The sequence below is a fragment of the Pseudozyma flocculosa genome (assembly GCF_000417875.1).
Source record: "Pseudozyma flocculosa PF-1 unplaced genomic scaffold scaffold00006, whole genome shotgun sequence".
In the NCBI taxonomy this organism is placed as follows: Eukaryota; Fungi; Basidiomycota; class Ustilaginomycetes; order Ustilaginales; family Ustilaginaceae; genus Pseudozyma; species Pseudozyma flocculosa.
The window spans coordinates 756,698-777,077 of record NW_006920874.1 but is presented as its reverse complement, the minus strand read 5'-3'; the positions used below and the strand labels follow the sequence as shown (position 1 = coordinate 777,077).

At 63.2% G+C, this 20,380-nt stretch overlaps 6 protein-coding genes across 6 annotated transcripts; 2 read left to right on the top strand and 4 right to left on the bottom strand.

Annotated features, from left to right (window-relative positions):
• Window positions 1-217: 217 nt before the first annotated feature.
• PFL1_02362 (uncharacterized protein) lies at window positions 218-812 on the bottom strand (the record flags this gene model as incomplete). Its single annotated transcript, XM_007879874.1, has 2 exons — window positions 218-325; window positions 438-812. 2 exons carry the CDS (start codon window positions 810-812, stop codon window positions 218-220), a joined length of 483 nt encoding a protein of 160 aa, XP_007878065.1.
• A 930-nt stretch (window positions 813-1,742) lies between these two features.
• Window positions 1,743-3,375, bottom strand: PFL1_02361 (uncharacterized protein; the record flags this gene model as incomplete). The annotated part of the gene is made up of 2 exons (XM_007879873.1): window positions 1,743-2,085; window positions 2,186-3,375. The coding sequence occupies 2 exons, from the start codon at window positions 3,373-3,375 to the stop codon at window positions 1,743-1,745; spliced, it is 1,533 nt and encodes a 510-aa protein (XP_007878064.1).
• A 980-nt stretch (window positions 3,376-4,355) lies between these two features.
• PFL1_02360 (uncharacterized protein) lies at window positions 4,356-4,953 on the bottom strand (the record flags this gene model as incomplete). Its single annotated transcript, XM_007879872.1, has 2 exons — window positions 4,356-4,654; window positions 4,845-4,953. The coding sequence occupies 2 exons, from the start codon at window positions 4,951-4,953 to the stop codon at window positions 4,356-4,358; spliced, it is 408 nt and encodes a 135-aa protein (XP_007878063.1).
• Window positions 4,954-9,682: 4,729 nt separating this feature from the next.
• On the top strand, window positions 9,683-11,941 carry PFL1_02359 (uncharacterized protein; the record flags this gene model as incomplete). The annotated part of the gene is made up of 1 exon (XM_007879871.1): window positions 9,683-11,941. The coding sequence occupies one exon, from the start codon at window positions 9,683-9,685 to the stop codon at window positions 11,939-11,941; it is 2,259 nt and encodes a 752-aa protein (XP_007878062.1).
• A 1,037-nt stretch (window positions 11,942-12,978) lies between these two features.
• Window positions 12,979-14,139, bottom strand: PFL1_02358 (uncharacterized protein; the record flags this gene model as incomplete). Its single annotated transcript, XM_007879870.1, has 1 exon — window positions 12,979-14,139. One exon carries the CDS (start codon window positions 14,137-14,139, stop codon window positions 12,979-12,981), a length of 1,161 nt encoding a protein of 386 aa, XP_007878061.1.
• Window positions 14,140-15,751: 1,612 nt separating this feature from the next.
• Window positions 15,752-20,308, top strand: PFL1_02357 (uncharacterized protein; the record flags this gene model as incomplete). The annotated part of the gene is made up of 2 exons (XM_007879869.1): window positions 15,752-19,871; window positions 19,986-20,308. The coding sequence occupies 2 exons, from the start codon at window positions 15,752-15,754 to the stop codon at window positions 20,306-20,308; spliced, it is 4,443 nt and encodes a 1,480-aa protein (XP_007878060.1).
• Window positions 20,309-20,380: the final 72 nt, after the last annotated feature.

The following is a 20,380-nucleotide window of genomic DNA, read 5'->3' as shown; positions in this document are numbered from 1 at the left end:
GCATGCGCGTGTCTGTCGTAGGGCTCATGAAGTAGACGTTTCATAGCGGAAACAATGCATACGAAAAGGGGCCATGCCTCTCTATCAGGACAAGGATGCAGCTCGAGGAGATGGCTGGGCACGTTTGCACGCACTGGACGGCGGTGGCGGCCGAGACCGGCTTCGCCGAGGGAAGCGTTCGCCGTCGGGCCGGACTGCTGCGCGGGAGATGCTTGCTCTATGCGTGCCGTGGCGAGACCTGACACCCGACAAAGGAAAAGGGAATGATTTCCGGTCCCTCCTCGCCTTCAAAGGTGAGTTGGTCCTGAAGGAAGTCGGGAAAGACCTGGAGGTCGAGAAGCAGTAGTGGCCAACAGTCGGTTCAGTGGACGAGCGGAGAAGGGCTGGCAAGAGGGCCAGAAGGGGATGGCTAGAGGTGCGAGTGGGGGAACACTCACGGTGGGAACCATTTCCAGGCCTTCGACGGCGCAACTGACGGTATAACCCGAGATGAAGCCGCCAACGCTGGTGGCCCCGCTGCCGCCTACGCACCCGCTGCTCCACTTGCCCCTATCCTCTTCCCTGCCGCCCTCGTCGCCCCTCCTCCTGTCGGGCGACTCGAGGAGCCGTGCTGCCGTCTGGGCGCAGTAGTGGTGGAAGGCCGGGCAGAGACCCGTGCTGGGACCGGGTGGGCCGACGGAAAAAGTGCACGCCGTCGAGGCGACGGTGCGTGGATCGTCGGTGGTCGGGAAGAGGAAGGGGAGGTGTAGGACCGTGAGGAGGCTGGTGAGTAGGCTCGAGGTGGGTGGGATCGAGGGCAGAGGGAGGTACATCGTTGACTCGGGCGGCAGCGATGGCTTGTGCTATCGAAGCGGCGACGGCGATGGGGGTCGAAGAGTCGTGAGCTTCTTTATACGCGGTCTGCCTTGGTCTACCTGGCGGGCGCACGGAAGGTCGTCGACTGGTTTTGGCACCGATCCTTCAGCCCCTGTGCTGGCGGAACCTCACGTACGTACGGTCCTCCTCCCGTTCAATGGCCAGCCACATGGCAAAGCAGCTACTGTAGGAGGACCAGAGTCGGAGGTGCGATCCCGAAGGGGCCAGCAAGCGCGCCGCCTGCTGACCATCCCTCCACTGTCGCAAACCTCTCAAGGCTCTCCACTCTATCTACCGCCCCCACCTCCGCCTTCAGCCCAGCCAGGATAATAGGTGAGGTAGGGGGAGCCAAGGGCGGTGTTCCAAAATGGTCTCTGCCTGGCGCAGAGCAGCCGGCCTGTACGTACTTGAGCAACCGGATCATGACCAAGCGCTCGCCAGTGGGACGGCGGAGTTTGACAAGGTCCGGGGAGACCCTGCCTGACCTCCCGACCCTGCTTGGCCGCGCGAACCCCGGCGCCGAAGTAGGCCGTTCACACCGCTTCCGCACCATCGTTTCGGGTGCCTGACGTCGGTAGGCAGGTCAATCTGCCAAGAGAGCAGCAGGTTGATGCAGGGTCTGGAATGTCATGGTCGTTGGCAGAAGCAGATCGATCTATCATTCTAAGATTGCGAGGACGGAAATGGGACCGCAGCGTGTTGAGGAGAGTCTATCTGTGCGAGAGCGCATGCCAGCTATTAGACGGTGCAGAGTTGGTGGTACAGGAAAGAAAAGGGGGCTGGCTCGGTCGTCCGAGCTGAGTTTCGGGGGCGAGAAAACGAGATAGCAGAGACCGAAGTGGGAACCTCGCGCCCGGCCTATGTCGACCGCGCGCCCTTCGAGGCCGTCAGTATGTCTTGCCACAGACCATCAGCAAGAGCGCCCTGGGCGAGAATCCGTCCATGATGGCCTTGGTCATGAGGCCTTTGGAGAGCACCGAGTCGACAAAGTACCTCCCCGGCGCAAAGAGGACGACGAAGAGCCAGACCCGGCGTGCCATGCGGATGAAGCGCGGGTGTCGCTTTGCGAATTCGGTCGACTTGATCAGATCGAGGGCCTGCCGTTCGACCAGGATGCCGCCTGCCTGGCACAGGAAGAAGATATACATCCCTCGATCGTACATGCTGTGTGCCACGCTTGTCGGCCCGATGGCCAACGGTGTGTTGCGGAGGCGGCAGAAGATGAAGGCGCTGTGGCATGTCGTTGGCATGGGCAGGGCGGCAGTTGCGATGAGGTCAATAAACGTCGTTCGGACAGGATTCTGATCCGTGCATCTGGCTGCCGACTTACTGGAACGCAGCGCTGCAGAGGAAGCTCCCGAACAGCTTGCCCGGTCGGGTGTGACCAAAAGGTAGAAGGCGCGAGATGAGGACAAAATCGCGCGAGTGGAAGAGGTGCCAGCCTCGCGCCCAGAGCCTCGAGATGCTGGCCGAACTCAGGGCGCGGTCAAAGGCGGGGAGGTAGGCCGTCGAAGGCGAAGGCCGCCACAGCTTCAGGAGCAACGCCTCGGGCAGCCCCGTGCTGAAGCAGACTCCCGCGCCAAAGATGGCCACGGTGAGTAGCTGGGACACCAGAGGTATCTCGAAGAAGCTCGGCAGGTCGACGGGCGAGCTGCACCGCTGGAAGAGCCACGGTGCGATCCTGAGCAGCGTCGACGACGCTCGCTTCGAGACCGGGACCACGAGGCCGGACGCGCACAGCGTCTTGCTTGCCGGGCTTGCCAGCAGGTAGATCCAGCTCATCCCGAGACCGAGGAAGGCGAACTGCGCAGCGGCCGTGAGGATCGACGTCTCTGCCTGTCCGAAGCGGTGAACATGGGCGTGCGGCGGGACCTGTTCGGGACGCTTGTGCTCTGTTCGAAGGTAGTCTGCCCAGGCGTTGAGGTCGTCCTGCGACCACTGCAGCGCCCTTCTCTGGTTGGGCAGCAGCAACGAGGTCCCCGGTCGTCGCAGGCACATGACGTCGACCGCATAGACGATCCTGCCCCAAGATAGCCAGCTTGGAAAGGGCACCGGTCGCCATTCGAGGGCCGATTCATCCTCACCAGAGGCCAGTTCTTGCACGGGACCGCCGCTGTTGACCTTGGCGTCCTTCTCCTCCGCCCGAGTAGGGATGCGGAAAGGCTTGATCCAGCATGGGCCGCCGGCTTTTGCTGGGTCGTACAGCGAGTTGAGCGTGAGAGCGAGGCAGACTTCGATGGCCTTGACGAGGAGCGCCCATGTCACAGTGGGGATGGAGGCGTCGCGGAGCGGGTTGCCGAGCGTGTACGAGAGGTCGAACGAGATGCGCAGCGCGTTGTAGGCGATAAAGGGGAAGCTTGCAAGGCGGAGCAGCTTGAGCGTCGTCGAGGCTGATGGGAGCGTCAGGCAGAGCAGGAAGAGCCAGAAGAATTGGCCGAGGAGCAGAGGCAGCGCTGGGGAGAAGCTAGGCTGCCACTGCGAAGGCAGCTCGGGCGTCATCCAGGACGGCGCGAGGTACATGTTGCCAGTCGGTCCGAGGCGGTCGGCGGAAACGAGGTGTTAAGGCATCTTTATGAGGCAGGAGGCTGTGGCGAGATGGGGTCGAGGCGGAGCGAGGGAGGGTGGTGGTGGCGACGCTGCTGCCAGCAGACGAGGGCCAGACTCAAGCTCTTGACCAACCCACCCACTCCTCCGAGGCGGCCGCCGTCATCGGCGAGGAGCCGTGGCACGCACGCAGCCAAGCTGGGGTACGGGCGAGATGGCGCCGTTTCAGTCGGCCCGACGCTCGTCGAGGAACCTCCACACGACCCGCTGCTTACCCCACCAGCCGCCGCCCTTTGAGGTTCGTATCCTTTGGCCTAGGCCAGGAGATCTCGGCCTCGTCCAATCACTGTCTGGGAGATGCTCCGAGTAGTCGTCGTGATTGCTTGAAGGAGCGCCTTGGTGTCGGTCCACGGGATGACCGCAGGCAAAGGATATCGAAGTCGGGGCCGGACCCCCAAAAGAAAATTAGAGCTTTCCTTCGGCTACGGACTGCTCGAGCGCGCCAGCCATGGTACGCAGCGGCACATCGAGAAATGATGAGCAAGCGGCCCGACACACGCAGCCACCGATAGGCTCACTTTGCTGCTGCCACCCCTGATGAGGGGCGGGTCTAATTCGACGTGTATGGTACAAGTACAAGGGATGGAAGATGAATGCCGGTTTGGGGCCGAAAGGGAGGACGAGACAGGCCATGCCGACAGGACGCGCGGGCCGGCGCAGCCAAGAGGGTGGTCGTGTGCGCATCGTCAAGGGGTGTGGCTGCTCGACCGAGACTACTCCTTGGCCCGCACCACGGAGGACCGCTTCCGTGACGGAAAGGCTTCCGAAACGACTGTCGGCGCGACCCCGATCGGAAGGCCCTGCGCCTACCCCTTCATGAGCCGGGATCGCATCGCTGCTGGCGTCGGCAGGGCTTTCGGGGTGAAGTCGCAGGCAATGATCCCTCCGATCCAGGCTCAGATGACCTTGGGCGCCAGGCTGGCAATCTTGCCCCAGCCCGTGTAGCGCAGCTCGCTGGCCACGACGCCGTTGACGCGGGTACCCAGCGGCTCCTTCTTGTTGTTGAGCAAGACGCACGCATTGTCGTCGAACCGGATCACCCGTCCGTCGGGCCGCGTCATCTCCTTCTTGGTCCGCACCACGACGGCGTGTCGCACGTCGCCCCTCCGCACCTTGTTGGCGTTCGACACCGAGGGCTGGCCGGGGGCGTTGGAGATCGGTCTTGCCTTTTGGATGACAACCACGATCTCGTCACCTGAAATTTGGCAGAGACAGCGAGTGCAGGCGTTCTGTTTGTCAGTATCGCCGCAGTATGTACACAGCATGTCGTGAGAACGACCCGTTCGGTCGAGGCTGGAGCGACGAGAGGCGCCGCCAAAGAATGACCAGAAGCTCCAGGCTCTCTCGACCGGCACCTGAGAGATGGGTCGTCCACTACCACTCACCGACACGAGCGAGGCCATGGTTGCTCTTGTTCCTCAGCACGTTGACGCATTCGGCCACCAGTCCGCCCGAGTTGTCGATGATGGCCATCGTCGCCTTGAGTCCCAACATCCTGTCTGCCTTGTTGCTCGCGAGATGATCTGGAGGAAGTTTGACGAATTCCGAGCGAGCGAGGAATGAGCCGCGATAGGACCGATGCTGAACAGGAAAGTGGTCAGGCTAGGGCAGGATGCTCGATGGCGAGGGGATGCGGGTGCGGGGGCGGTGTTGCTTGGATGCTGCGGGCTGGAGAGCGCGGGAAGAACCTCGATTTTTCCGAGCGCCGCCCACGGACAGGGTCGGGTCGCTCGACGCTGCTCGGAGCCGAAAAAAGGTAAGAGGAGGAGGTGAAAGCGCGGAACACGGAAAACGACGGCGGGCCAAAATTTGAAATTCCTGCTTCGACGACCAGGTCGACTGTTCCGAGCGCCTGCCTGCTGACGCCTCGACGCTTCTTTGCAGAAGCAACGACCCGCGAGCAGCCAGCCATCACCAGAGAGTGCGGGGACGCGAGGTCCTCGGCCCGAGCTGTCCCTTGCCACCTGCCCCCCGCGCCTGCACCAGCCGTGATGGGTGGCATGCTCGGGGTGCGTATGTAGGCACCAGGTAGGTAGTCTGATCGAATTCGTGCCATATCGCTGGCTCAGACGGCGGCGCCAAAGCTGCGGACTGCAAGAGGCGAGGTCAATCTCGGAACGGAGACCGCGGGAACTGCGAGCAGACACGCAAGCAGGGCCGGCCAGCAGACGGGCTTTCGATCGCTCGCCTCTGGGGCCTGCCAGCTATCGCCTTCCTGCCTGTAACCCGCCGCAAGGGGCTGCCTTTCGCGGCTGCCACCAAGGCAGCGCATCCCAAAAGAACAGGCAGGCGCCCAAGCCCTGCACTTCAACGTCTATGGAGCGACTCTGTCCCTGAGACGTCGCCTTGGCCCGGTTGCCTGACCTTCGGCTTGGCTCTTGCCGGATAGACCCGTGCCGGATTCTTTCTACGGCACGGTACTGCACAGGCCAGGCAGCGAAACGAGGATGGATGCGCGATGAGGACGCAAGGTCTCGATGGCCTTGCATCGCCGCAGACAAAGCTGGCTCGGGCCATGAAGGCCAGTCAAACAAAGACATGGTCAAGGGATCAGGCCGCGACCTACCGTAGCTACCGATATGTGCCGGTGTAGTTGGCCAACGGAAGTCGCTCGGCCGTCGAGGGCGTGGCCAATCCTCGATGAGACAGGCTGGCGTTGACGCACCTCGGCGGGCGTTAGAGGTGCGCCGGGATTCCCTTCCTCGCCCCGTCCGCGATGGAACCAACGCCCTCTACCGACCGATCCTCTACCGAGGCAGGGGCTCCGTAGAAGCACATAATCACCGGTCCGGTACGAAGAAGAAGATACGTCGCTCGGCGGATGTCATCGGAGGATTCCAAACCAAGCTAGAGCAAAGATACACGGTTCGTACATAGAGTACTTAGAAGTGAAGGGCGGGCGGGCAGCAACGGGGTGCGGTACCGGTACATGCATCGAAGCGCAAGTCGCCGTGAGACTGAGCAAGGCGTGGCTGCCAAATGGCGGAGCGATGATTCGGCGCAAGCTGCATTCGACGTCGAGATGCCCGAGTCGCAACCGCCGCGATCTTCCGAGGGCGAGAAGCTGCTACAGTACCTGTATGGGTAGCGTCGTCTTCAGCCTTCTCCCGCCACCCTGTTGCTCTACGGCAGCGGGCCAGGACGCCAAAATGGCGCACGCTAGGGTCGTCGAAAGTGGAACATCGACCCCTGACTAGGACGCCTTAGCCTACGGCATTCTCACGTCGACAATGCCGCAAGGATCAATTTGGCCCCACGTCGATCCTCATCCTCATCCTCCTCGCTCGGTGTTCTCCAGTGGCCGCGGGGGTGGCGGCGGCGGCGGCGGAGGAAGAAAAGGAGGGAAAGCACGGTGATCAAGGCCCCGATGATGAGGAGAACTGGCCATCGAGCGAGCGAGCACAAGAGAAGGGAAAGGCCGTCGCCGCTTGTTGGAAGCCTGCGGCGTTGGCAGCATCTACAGCATCAGCCGAGCACCTCGCCTCGCCGCGTCGGACGCGCGGATAAATGGATGATCCAGCATGACCGTGCTACCAAACGACGGCCCAAGACTGCGTGTGTGCCCGTCATGTGCAAGCCTCGACTGGACTTGACTGCAGATACAGGTACATCGTGTGAGTAGTGAGACGGGTGCTCTGATACCAAGCAAGGTGCTGGGTGTCACGCAACGAGGGCCGTTGCAGAGAAATATTTTGCCTGACCATGCCATGGCCGGCCATCGATGCTTGCGAAAAGGCTGCAGCGTCGGCGATGTTTTGGCCGTTCGACCCGATTGAAACGACGGACGATGGCGATGACGGGTGCGGGTGATGCCCGCCCCTGGGCTGGCGAGAGGTCCATGCATGGTGGCCGGCACTGGGCCGTGGAAAAGCCTGCCCGTCATACGTGTGCCTGCCTGCGTTGGACCGACCTGGCCCTGCTTATTGTTTTCGAGAGCCGGGCTACACCTCCCGTAAAGTGGTCGGCGAGTTCGCCCCGAGGTGGTTGCGTGCAGAAAGCGACAACCTACGGCGGGCAGAGTAGTAGTCAGAGCATGTTGAAGCCCTTTGGTCGACGAGATCATCGATCCTGCTCCTGTCTCTCGGGATTCCATCGCCGAGTAGTGGGCTGCTCCATCTCCTCCGGCGAGTCGACGGCACCGTATGTACAGCATTTCGTCGCCTGACTAGACTCGACCAAGTAGGTAGGGCGCAACGACGCTGCGAAACGGCACGGTGCAAAAGAAATGCGTCGGGAAAAAGCAAGGCTAGGCTAGGGGTATGAGGTCTCAGGCTAGTCCACCTTGATCTGTATGTCTGGCCTACGACGTCCCCCAAAGTGGAAGGTCGAGGCATGAAACGAAGGTGCGGGCGCAAGGCACACGAAGGCAGGGCAAAGCCGCCCGCCCGCACGGTGTCAGCGCGAAACCGCGGCCAGACCCCCTCTCGCCAGGCCAGGCCAGGCCAGCAGGCCTAGCCTTTGCCTGCCGCCACCCAAAGGAGACGCTGCGCCTGAGCCGGCTGCTGCCGCCGCCGCCGCCAGCCCTGCATCGGCCTACCCTGGCCACAGCTGGCCCGTCATGGTCTGGCTGACGGGTCAGCCTTGCCTGCCTGCCTGCCTCTTGACCTCGGTCGGGGTCCCGCTCTGCGTGGGTCGGGCGCTGCAGCGGCGCGCTCTTCTTGCCAGCCATAGCAGCTACTACTCACTCTCTCTGTGTACCCATCGTACCGTGGTCAGCATCAGAAGTCTGCCGTGCTTCGATGGTGGTGCGAACAAGTCTACTCGCAAACAGGAGGGGGCAAAGGCCCGACAGGGAGGAGGCCAGGTTCAGCGGGCGTGCGTGGTTTTTCGTCGGGCGGCAGCAGCGGCACCAGCACAGCCTAGCAGCAGCGAGCGTCCATTGAGCCGGCGAGTCTAAACTCTCTCGCGGCGTAGCGCCGGGCCTGGCGGTGCGGTGAGCCTTCGCCGCGATTCCATCATCCCGTCGTGCCTACAGAGTACCGTATGTACTTGCACCCTACTGCACCTGTCCGCCTGCTGGCCGTCCCTGCCTGTGGCTCGCTTGGCCGGCACCTGGCTTGCTTCCTCCAACCCCACCTCATCTCACACTACACTACTTTCTACACACACTAGCCCAACCGTGACGCCGGTCCACCTGCTTGCGCCAGCACCGCCCCGTCCTACCACGGCGACGTCCGACCCTCGTCCAAAGGCTGCCACCACCGACATCGTCGTTGCTGCACCGCGCCGCCTAAGCTCTGGTCCTGGGCTCACATCCGCAACCCCACCTCGTATCTACCTACCTACTTGCTGCACTTGATCAGCGCAAAGGACGCCACCTCTTCGCTGCTCCTTGGTACAGCACCTTGCTTGCTCCCAAAACGGAGCTGCATAGGATCTAGAGGCAGGGGCACAATACGCCGCGCTAGTTCGTACACGGTGCAGGAGCTGTAGAAGCTGCAGCAAAGAGGGCCACCATCACCGTACCGCCGCCGTCATCTTCTCCTCGCCCTCTACATACATCCTTCGCCTCAATCCTCTCCTGCTCGGCTTGCAGCTGATCCCAGCTGCTTCCCTCGGAGTATTTCCGCCTCGCGTTGGCCGCCGCCCACCTTCGGGACCTCCGCCGACCGACAACCACGAAGCCACCTAGTAACTACACGTCTGTCCGGCGGGTTGCTGCACAGTCCGTCAATCTCAGCCTCCAAAGAGGCACCGTCGACATCTTCCAACATCGATCCCCCCTCTCATCGCACCTCCTCCTGCCTCGAAGCGTTCCGCCACAAGCAGCCATGGCCGCCTAGACTCAGTCCTCTTGATCTCAGCGTACATCATTCGTCCCTCGGGCTCTCTATCTCGCCTCCTTTCGCCATCACCATATCAGCAGGCTTTGATTCAGTCCACTTCCGTCGCGCCGCTTCGCCCAGGTCTCCCGCCTGCTTCGCCCTCGTGTCCTCCCTCCGCGACCCTCTCGACCCCAGCGAGTTTTGCTTCGACAGCGGCGCCAGCATTAGTCAGCGCTCTTCCACCTCTTCACATTGACCAATTAGCAGGGACCCCTCCAAGGCCCGCCCCACGCCACGCCTCTGCAGTAGCTTCTGGCAGCCTTGACAGCGAACGCCCAACGGCAGCAGCGACACGCCTTTAGAACGAGATCATCAAGAGTCTCGAACTCCCCTCTTCGGCTTCGTTTTCCACCGCCACCGCCAAGCGGACCAGCCTAGTCTTGGGCCGACGAGACGCCATGACGAAGCGATACCGGGGAGATGCCGACGGCACCGCTTCGGAACAGGCCCGGAAAGCCAGATGCACTGGCAGCATGGTCGACTCAGCTGATGGCGCTGGCCACGCCTCATCCTCAGACTCTGCCGCCCCCCATCGTCAGCTTCCTGCCGTCGCCGACTCTCCTGCACTGCACCAGTCGCAGGACGACGTCGACTTCCCCGGCTTCGACGCCGCCATCGCCCTCGGCCTCGACGTTGACGATCCCTTCATTTGCGACCCGGTCGCCTCGGGCTCGCGGCCAGCGGCGCTCCCACGCACCATGGACGAACGCTTTGTCCCCGGTCTCCAGACCTTTGTCGGAGGTCTGGAAATGTCGCGCCCTCTGCACGAGCGAACGGCCGCAGCGATGCCCGGCCCGTCTTCGGCCCACTTCGACGGCGTCTCAATCGAACCCCCTCCCTTGCACATGAGCCGCCGATCAGTCTCCAGCCAGCGTTCGTCCTCACCTCCGCGGCCCTCGCTCGACGGTACCGTACGCATCGTGCCCAACGAAGGGCTGGCAGCACCTCCAACTGCACCTCTGGTGCCCGGCGTATCGCCCGGCTGGCACGTCGAATCCCATGGCCGGCAGGCCATGGAGCTCCACGAAGGCGTTCGCTACCGGGACGACGAAGGCTGGACACCACTCGACGCCTTTCCCGCCCGCACTCAGCAGGGTCGCTCGGCCGCCAACGGTGCCCGGCTGCAACGTCGCAAAGTGCGTGCGCCAGACGCACAACTGCTCGAGTCGCCCTACAGGCCGGCGACGGATACGATGAGCATCTCCACTACGTCGCAACTGTCGCCACCGCGGAAGCCCAGCTCCAATGAGATCTTCTCAGAAGCCTCCGGCTCGCGGCCTCGGCCGTCGCTTCGAGGCTCCTTTCAGAAGAGCTCGGTGTCTTTACCGCCCATCTCGACCATCCGCCTTGCGCCCATGGAAGGCGACGATCTGAGGGAGCTCAGCCCCATCGACAATCTCTCCACACTCCAACCTCCTTCGTCCAAGGCGCACGAATTTCGCCCGCGACCTGTGCAGCTCGGCGCCAATGAGGGGCCCACGCAAGCTGCACCTGCGCCGCATGTCCGGTTTCAAAACGGCGTGCCGACGACATCCGCGCGGTCACCTCTCGTATCCGAGCCCGTTGCTCATGGGCGGAAAGCGCTGCGGCAGCCTGCTGCGGACAGCCTCACGGCCAACGCCACAACGGCATACAGATTGCAGGACTTTGAGGTTCTCGAGACCCTCGGCACAGGTACCTTTGGCCGCGTGCTGCTGGTGCGGCTCAAGAGCAAGGAGACGACGGACCCTTCGGCCTACTTTGCGCTCAAGGTGCTCTCCAAGTCCGAGGTGGTCCGGCTCAAGCAGGTCGAGCACACCAACTCGGAGCGCGCCATCCTCCACAAGGTCCGGCACCCTTTCCTCGTCAACCTGATCACCACGTTCCAAGACTCGAAAAACTGCTACATGCTGATGGACTACGTGATCGGCGGCGAGGTCTTCTCGTACCTGCGGCGGGCCGGCCGCTTCTCGGTCGACGTCACGCGCTTCTACATCTCGACAATCGTGCTGGCCATCGAGTACCTGCACGACCGCAATATCATCTACCGCGACCTCAAGCCCGAGAACTTGTTGCTCGACGACCAGGGCTACACCAAGATCACTGATTTCGGGTTCGCAAAGGAGGTCGAGGACCGCACGTGGACGCTTTGCGGAACGCCAGAGTACCTCGCCCCAGAGATCATCCAGTCCAAGGGACACGGCAAAGCGGTCGATTGGTGGGCCCTGGGCATCCTGCTCTTCGAGATGCTGGCGGGCTACCCGCCATTCTACGACAACCAGCCGTTTGGCGTCTACGAAAAGATCCTGCAGGGCAACATCGTCTTCCCGGCGCACATCGACGAGGTGTCGCGCGACCTGATCCGGTCCCTACTCACGGCCGACCGGACGCGGAGGCTGGGAAACCTGCGCGGCGGCGCTCAGGATGTCAAGAACCACTTTTGGTTCCACGGCGTCGACTGGGACCAGCTCGCCGCGCGCAACATCCGCCCGCCCATTGTGCCCTTCAACACCCAGGCCGGCGACACGTCCAATTTTTCAAAGTACGAGCGCGTCAGGCTCAGCAGCCTCCCCGGTTTCGCCGTCGACGCGGCAGCATCGTCGTCGTCATCGTCCTTGGATGGGCCGGCGCGGCAGGAAGAGGTGGATCCGCATGCCCATCTCTTCACCGCATTCTGACCGTCGATGCCGCCCGGCATCCTCGCGTCTGCTCCGTTCCGCATAAGATACCCGTCCTAGTCCCATCGTCCCTCTCGATGGCCCTGCACGGATGATGGTCGACCCGCTTCGTTTTACTCTCGCCGTAGCGGTACGATCAGCGCTACGATCCACATGTTCCTTCTTCTCCATCGCGTCGGCATCTGCTAGGACCGGCGTCGGCCATGTCCTCCTGGACCGCACCGCACGGCGCTCGACGGTAGATCCGACCGCCTTTAGCATCCTCCCCATCCCCCCCCCTTTCGCAGATCCAAATTCACTAGTACCTCTCGCCGTCTTATTCTTAATTACTCTCGTCTCGACGTCTTCTGTCTTTATGCTCTCCAATCGAGAATGTTGCAGCATCCTCCTGCCTCTCTCTATCGGTCCGCCCATGTCCCTCTGTAATTCCTTGCTCCGGCTCGCCTTTGCTGCCTCTGCTGCCTCTGCTGCCGCTACACTGCTGTCGCCGTTCCGCCCTGCTTGGCTCAACAACGTCTTGGCAGTCTCGTGTAATCGAACTCTTTCTCGCACATGCGCAATCGTCAGAGGCTGGTGTCATTATCGTCATCGTCGGTGGTCATTACCAAGGCAGGTCGGGGAAGGGGGATGGGAGGGGGGTAAACCGCAAAAGGCTTGAGTGTGCGCGGGCGGGCGTGTATGCGCGTGTGTTGTACATGGTTTCGTATCTCGTTTGTTGGTACATGCTCTGTATCTCGTCCTTCTGCCGCTCGCTGCTCAAGCTCGCCCGGGTGGGGGTACGAGAGGTTGTGCGTCCCGTCGGTCCGGATGGCGGGATGGATCATGGCCAGCTGGTGGGTCGGTGGAGTCAGAGATAGGCTCGGAACTCGTACTTGCTTCGGCCGATTGGGTATACCGCTTGATTTAGCCCTGTCCGTGCCGGCGATATAGCAGGCCCCGGAGGATCGTGGCCATGGAGTCTAGATCTGTCTTCGTCTGTCTTTTGGCTCTTGTCGCTGCATCACCGGCACGACGGTGACGGACGATGTTCGGTGCGTCTAGGTGTATCGGGCAGATTGGTAGCTTCGTTGGAGCCTCTGACCACCCATGCTCGACGGCGGCAGATGCACTCCGCGGCGCAGCGGGCTGCCGTGGTCCGAAGAGTTGCGCGTCGAGTAGTACGTGGAGTCGGAGTCTTGCGACGTCAACGACGACGACGACGACGACGACCGATGCGAGTCGTACGACGAAGCGGCGGAGTTGCAGGACGTCGATGAGGCCGACGACGATGTTGCCATGGTGCTGGCTGGGACAGAGCGACTCCTCGGCTGGCTGACCCAACGCCAGATGCTCGGACTGAGCGAGGGCAGAGCGAGGGAAGTGGGAGCCTTGCTCGACTCTTGCTGCTTGACCCTCGTGCAGTCGTCGGGCTCGTGCCAGCGTCCCGCTGGCGGTGAGCCTGCATCCTCTCCGCTGGTCAGGGACCTGCCGCGACGCCAGGACTTTGTGCTAGATTCAGCGCTGTACGCGGAGCCCTGGCTGGAAAAGACGCAAGAGGCGGGATCATCTTCAAGAGGGTTGATCACGGAGAGGACCTTCGAGTGCATCGAAGGGCCGAGGCTGTTGATCTGCACCTTCTGCGCCGTCTGGTGTCCATCCGAGGTCGTCAGGCGGCTATATCCGCTGGCCAGCGAGGAAGCATTGGCCGTGACGTCGTCAGCCTGGCAGACGAGCTGCCCGCTGAGGATGCGCGCGGGGCCATAGACCCTTTCGTACTCGATCTCCTCTTCGATGCTCTCGAGCTCGTCAACGAGGATGCGCTCGCTCCTCTCTAGCTCGAGTCGCTTCAGCAGGCAGGCAGAGTGTCGCGGGATCTCGACGAGTCGCTGTGCCGCTGCCTTTGGGACTCGCGAAGAGGGCAGGTGACCTTCATCAGGCCCTGCATCGTCGATCGAGGAGCTCGAGGCCGTGACAACATTGGTGCTGCATCGAGCCCAGAACGGCGTCGTGAGCGCGTGAAGCCTCTTGCGGATCGCCGATGCCCTCTCGAAACGCTGTGCGGCTCGGATGCGGCAGAGGGACTCTAGATGCTCGACGTCGGTGGTGTACCAGCCGAGCAAGCCGTTGGAGAGCGATATCGTGGCAGAGGCTCCGCTGCGGCCGCTTTCGCTGCGGGAAGAGGGGTTGGTTGTGCTGGCTGCGCTCTGGCAACGGGGCATCGCGTCGATCCGTGACGACAGCGCCGAGACGGAAAGGGGCCGGCGAGGAGCTCGGCACAGCCAACGGCGGTGTTTGTTTGGTCTGCGGGCTGTTGCCTGTGATGGAGATGAGCCAAGGTCGTCGGGGCAAGAAACGGGCAGACAGGCAGGCTGTCTCGGGGAGCAGATGAAGGTGCAGGTGACTTGTGGGGAAAGGGCAGGTGTGATGTGGGTAGGGGAGGCTTGCTTTTGTATGGAATTGAGCAAGGAAGAAAGGAGAAAGGTGACGGGCGGCAAGAAGAAGCCAGGCCGGGAAGAACGCACCGACACGCAGGTCCAGCACGCATCACCCCACATCGGATCACCCGCCGCGCCTCTGCCCTCTGGCCGACTAGGTCCAGGCAGAGCCGTAGCCAGGCTAGGCCGGCCAATCAGCGAGAAGATCGACAGGTCGATCGGCTGTTCGTCTAGGCAGGAAGCAAGCAAGCAAGCTAAGGCTCTCACTACGCCAGGCCAGGGAGGCCGAGGCGCGGTCGTGTCAGCCCCGACAGTGCATGCATGGCCAGCACAGCTTGCCGCGCCGAACTTTCCGGCCGTCAAGAGCAAGCAAGCATCGCTGCAGCGTTCCGTGGCCAGCTGGCGGTCGAAATGAGCTAGTCGGCGCCCACGCACGGATGCCTGGAGGCGTCATGGAGCGAAAGGCCGCCGACGGGAAGGGAAGAGCTCGGTCTAGCTCGGGCCGTGGCCGCGGCACGGGGCGCAGTGGACGGCCGGCCATTTGCGCACCAGGGCCGCAGAAGCTCGGACACACGGGAAGGTCCGCGCGCCGACGGTCAACGACTACGCAGCGGCCGGACGACCAGATCGAACGCGACCCCCAAAGATCGACCGGTCTACCCCGATCGCTTCAGGTATTCGGCCGTGCCGGATCACTGCTGAGCTCTCTCGGCCCGGGTGGAAGCTGCGCGCGGTGCAAAGGCACGTCCAAAATCAAGCAGAGGAGCGCAGCGTGGACAAGCGACGCGCAACGATGCGCTACCTGCGGATCTGGCGTGCCCGGCTCGGCGCGTACCTAAATCCAGTTGTCCGCGAGCTGCAGCATCGGCCTTCATCGGACCGTGGGCCAGGCACGTTATCGGGTAAAGGGGCTGTGACTGGCATGCATACGTGTAGCATGCCGTTCATGAAGGCTGCGGGTTGTTGTGTAGGAGTAGTATGGTGATGGACAGGTGAAGTTGGCGAAAGAGCGTGGTCCATTATTCGCGGGGTCACGAATGTGTATGAGGGGAGCCCTTTGAGCCAGAGGGAGAGCGAAGAGAGCGCTCCCTCGTTCCTCCACAAGAAAGGCGGGGCCTTTTGAATTTTTGCCAGCCTTTCTGACCGACTTTTTCCCGAGGCCAAAGGATGCTGCATCCTTCCTGTCTCGCCGACACCATCACCCTCGACCCCCGACCTTGACCCAGGCGCTGCCTTTCCGACCTTCACGCCCACTTCGCTCTCATCTACGCCGCTGCGGATCGCTTGGAGGGGTTTCCTTGGGACGGGCTCACGCGCCTGCCCAGTCCATCGCGCCGGATCCCGTCCCGCCACTACCACTGTCGGTGCCGCCTACGACCCGAGCAATCAGGCCGCCATGCGCAACCTCGCCCTGCTGGCCCATCGGGTCTATCCGCTCGTGGACCAGCCGACCGGGAGCAATGCCGCGATACAGGCGACCGCACTGAGCACGGAGGACGACTCCCTCTTCGCCGTCGCAGTCTCGCGATCCTCGCCCACTTCTCCTAACGTCAAACTCACCTTCCTCCGCCGCAGCCCAGGCGCTAGCGGTCTCGCCCCGTTTTCCAGCATCATCGTTCCGGCAGCGCCGACACCGCTCCAGGGCTCGGCGTCCGGCGTATGCACGCCTCAGCAGACGGGCAGGCCGACCAATGAGGTCGTCTCGCTCCAATTCCTTGCAGACGGCGGATCGGCCGCCCGGCACAACCCCGCACTCTGCACCATCACCGCCGGGGGCGACATCATCCTCCTCCCCCTTGAGGACCAACCCGAGCTCGATGATGCGCCTGCTGCGGATCCAGACATCGTTGGGTCGGTCGAACAGGGGCTGCTCGCTGCTTCGTGGAGTCCAGATGACGAGCTGCTCGTCCTCATCACCGCTGAGACACCGCAAGACATGTCGGAGCGCGGAACGAGGGAGCCAGAGAAGCTGCTGCTCATGTCCCGCGAGTTCGAGGTTCTATCAGAGACGCAGCTCAGGACCGACGACTTCGGCGAAGAGAGACCCGTCGACGTCGGCTGGGGCTCTAAAGCGACCCAGTTCCACGGCTCAGAGGGCAAGGCAGCAGCAGCTGCGGCTGCGGCGGCCGCAGCGGCTGCAGCAAAGCCCACCGTCGACACCCGCGGACCCCAGTTGCCCGACGACGACGGTAAACCACGCATCTCGTGGCGTGGAGACGGCGCCTTTTTCGCCGTATCGTCCCTAGAGCCGTTCCGCTCTGCTGTGTCCGAGGTCGACGCAGCGCCGACCTGGCACCGCCTCATTCGCACCTACGCCAGGCTTGGTGCGCTCTCGGCCACCTCGGACGCATCGGTTCGCGGCCTTTCTCAGGCCCTCGCCTTCAGGCCGATTGGCAACCTCATCGCCAGCACGCAACGTTTTGGCCCTTCCCCATCTGGCGAGCCATGGCAGGCAGGACGGACGGGAAGGCACGATGTCGTCTTCTTCGAGCGCAACGGGCTGCGGCACGGCGAGTTCAGCCTGCGCGAAGAGGCTCCTTCGCAGCCGCAGGGCACCCAGATTGGCTGGCAGCGCGACCAGCTGGGTCAGCAATGGATTCGCAGCCACTTCATCCGCGAACTCTGCTGGAACTCGGACGGCAGTGCCTTGGCCGTGTGGCTCACCCGCACACCTAACGCTGACCATGCCAGCGATGCGCCCGTCGACGTCGTGCAGATCTTCACCACTGGCAACTACCACTGGTACCTGAAGCAGGAGATTGTGGCATCGGCCAGCATCCAACAGGTCAGGTGGCATCCCGAGGACCCGCACGATCTGGTCATCGCACGGTCCGGCGTCGTGGAGCGTCGGGTCTTCGGCTTTGAGACGTCCTGCTCCGGCGGTCGTCCTCCGTTCGACGCTGCCTGCGTCGCTGTCGCGGATGGCACTGCCACGCTGCTGACGCCCTTCCGGATGCAGAATGTGCCACCACCCATGTGCACGACGGCGCTGCTGCCGCCACCCGGAGCTGGGCAGCTTCCCTCATCCCACGACGTACGCTCGATACCAGTGCACTACGCCTGGACGCAGCTCGTGTCACCAAACACTCAAACAGCCACCGGTCTCCTGGCTTTGCTGTACCAGTCGGGTCAGGTGCAGCTTTGGTCATTTGAGTGGGGCACGATGGGTGGCCGCTCAAAGGTCGGCGGTCTTCCTGTCCCTGAACCCAAGCTACTCGGCGTCGTCGAAGCACAGGGCCAAGACGGTCGACGGGGTGCGTCGATGCCTATCCAGGTCGCCACTGCGGGGCGGCTCTCGGACGTTGCAGAGAGTGCGGGCTCCTGGAAGCTCTCGCTCGCCGTGCTCCTCTCCGATGGAGAGCATGACTCGGTCCGCAAACTCGAAGTCGTCTCGTCGTCCGGGTCTGAGTCAAAGGTCAGCTCAACGGAAGAAATCGATCTGCCAGCGAGCAGCAGCGGCAAGCGCAGGATTGCTGCCGACCCCTTCGTGCCCAGACCCGGCTTCGAGCCTGGCTTCTATGTACACGACGAGGACGGACAGGTCTGGCGCCTCTCACAGGGAGGAGCGAGGCCGTTTTCGAGGCTCGGCGCCTTCTGCCCTACGATGCAGGTTCTCGCCCGACCCGGCGGCCAAGCATCGCGCATCATCGGGCTAGCTGCCAGCGGCCGCCTCTTCGCCAACAGCCACCTTGTTGCCAAGGATGCCACCTCCTTCACTTTGGCCGGCAGCTTTTTGGTGTGGACCAACAGCGCGCACGAGGCACGCTTCGTCCCGATCGCGAGCCTCCCCTTTGACGACGATGCGAGGGAAGGGAGCGCCAAGGCAAAGGAAGACGCCGTCGATCTTGGCCGCCGCGTCGAGCGTGGCAGCCGGATCATCACTGCCGTGCCCAGCCTGATGGCACTCGTGCTCCAGATGCCTCGAGGCAACCTCGAGATCATCTGCCCACGGCCTCTGGTGCTCGAGGTGGTACGACGCGACCTCGACCACCAACGCTACGGTCCCGCCTTCCGTACCTGCCGCACGCATCGCATGGACGTCAACGTCCTGTACGACCACGACCCAGAGTCGTTCATGTCTCATCTGGACAAGTTTGTCGCGCAGGTCGCCGATGTGGATCACATCAATCTCTTCCTCTCGGGCCTGCGCAACGAGGACGTGACCACGACCCTCTACAAGCCGCTGACGCGGTCCGACAAGCCGAGCTCGTCGACCTCGGACAAGGTCAACCGGATCTGCGATGCGGTGCGCGCCGAGCTGGAGCGAGTCGACAAGCGCAAGTACATCAACTCGATCCTGACGACGCACGTACGCAAGGTGCCGGCCGACTACGAGTCGGGCCTGCGTCTGCTGCTGGAGCTCAAGGACGAGGACCAGGCGCTGGCCGAGGAGGCGGTCAAGTACATCATCTTCCTCGCCGATGCCGACAAGCTGTTTGACCTGGCGCTGGGCATGTACGACTTCACCCTGACGCTCATGGTGGCGCAGCACGCGCAGCGCAAGGATCCGCGCGAGTACCTTCCGTTCCTGCGTGAGCTGCGGTCGCTCGAGCCGGTCGAGTACCAGCGATTCCGGATCGATGATCATCTCAAGCGGCACAGCAAGGCGCTCGGCTGGCTCTCGAAGGCCGGCAAGCAGCACCACGCTGCCGCTCTGCAGTACATGGAGCAGCACAAGCTCTACGAGGACGCGCTGCAGTACTTTGCCGAGGACGCGGCGCGGCTGCGTGATGCCCACGACCTCTTCGGCGACTACCTCTTGACGCGACGCAAGTACAGCGACGCGGCGTCGTGTTTTGTGCTGGCGTCGAAGCCGCGCAAGGCGATGCAGGCGTACCTCGATGCGCTCCAGTGGGCCGAGGCCTTCACGCTGGCGTTTGCCGAGAAGCTGCCGCCCGCCGAGATTGTCAAGATGGGCCGCGAGGTGGCCGAGCAGCTCGAGGACAAGCTGCGCTGGGGCGAGGCGGCGCGCGTGGTGCTCGAGTACGGGCGGGATCTCGAGCAAGCGGTGCACTACTATTGCAAGGCCAACGACTACGCCCAGGCGCGCCGGCTCGCCGCCACCTACGGCCGGCCGGACCTGGTGCAGACGCACATTGCGCCCGCCGCGCTCGAGACGCACGGCGTGCTGCTCGACGACATCGACGAGATGACGTCGCAGCTCTCCAAGCAGCTGGCGCGCCTCGCCGAGCTGCGCAACAAAAAGGCCGAGGACCCGGCCATGTTCTACGGCACCGACGATCCGGCCCTCGAAAACGTCGACGTCATGAGCGACACGTCGACCCAGATGACGGCCTTTACGCGCTACACGGCCGCGGCGCCCACGGCGAGCGGCGCGAGCACCATGTCGACCTTCAGCCAGATGTCCAAGTCGAGCAGCAGGAAGCACGCGGCCAAGCTCAAGAAGAAGGAGGAGCGCAAAAAGGCGGCCGGCAAAAAGGGCAGCGTGTACGAGGAAGACTACCTCTACGAGAGCCTGCAGAAGCTCGTCAAGGATCGGCTCGGTGGCGTGCAGGGTGAGTCGAGGCGGCAGGCCGCTTGGCAGGCTGATGTTGCGAGACGACTGACCGCCATCCGCTTCTCCCTCTATCCTTTGCTGTCCCCATGCATCCCGGTCCTTGACGTCGCAGACGAGACGGCCAAGCTGCTGCCACACCTGCTGACCCTCTCCTCGTCCCACCGCACCGCAGGGCGGGAGCTGCAGGCTTCCTTGTCGCGCTTCGAAAAGGCGGCGAGCGAGGCCGTCGAGAAGCTGTGGGGCTACAGCCAGGACGACGAGCAGGCCAAACTGGACCACCTCGCCGCACTCGAGGGCGACATCCTCAACGGCAGCCTCGCCGCCGCCGGACCCAACATGCTCGCCATGGCCGTGCGCAGCATCGACCGACGCCCGCCACGCCCCAAACTGGTCATGGCAGAGGGCAAGTGGAAGGTGGTCCTGTTTGAGGGTTAAGCTGCGTTTGGCCTCGACTTGACGGGGTCGTATAGTGGCCGTCCGAGGCCGGTCAGGACAGAGCGCGATGAG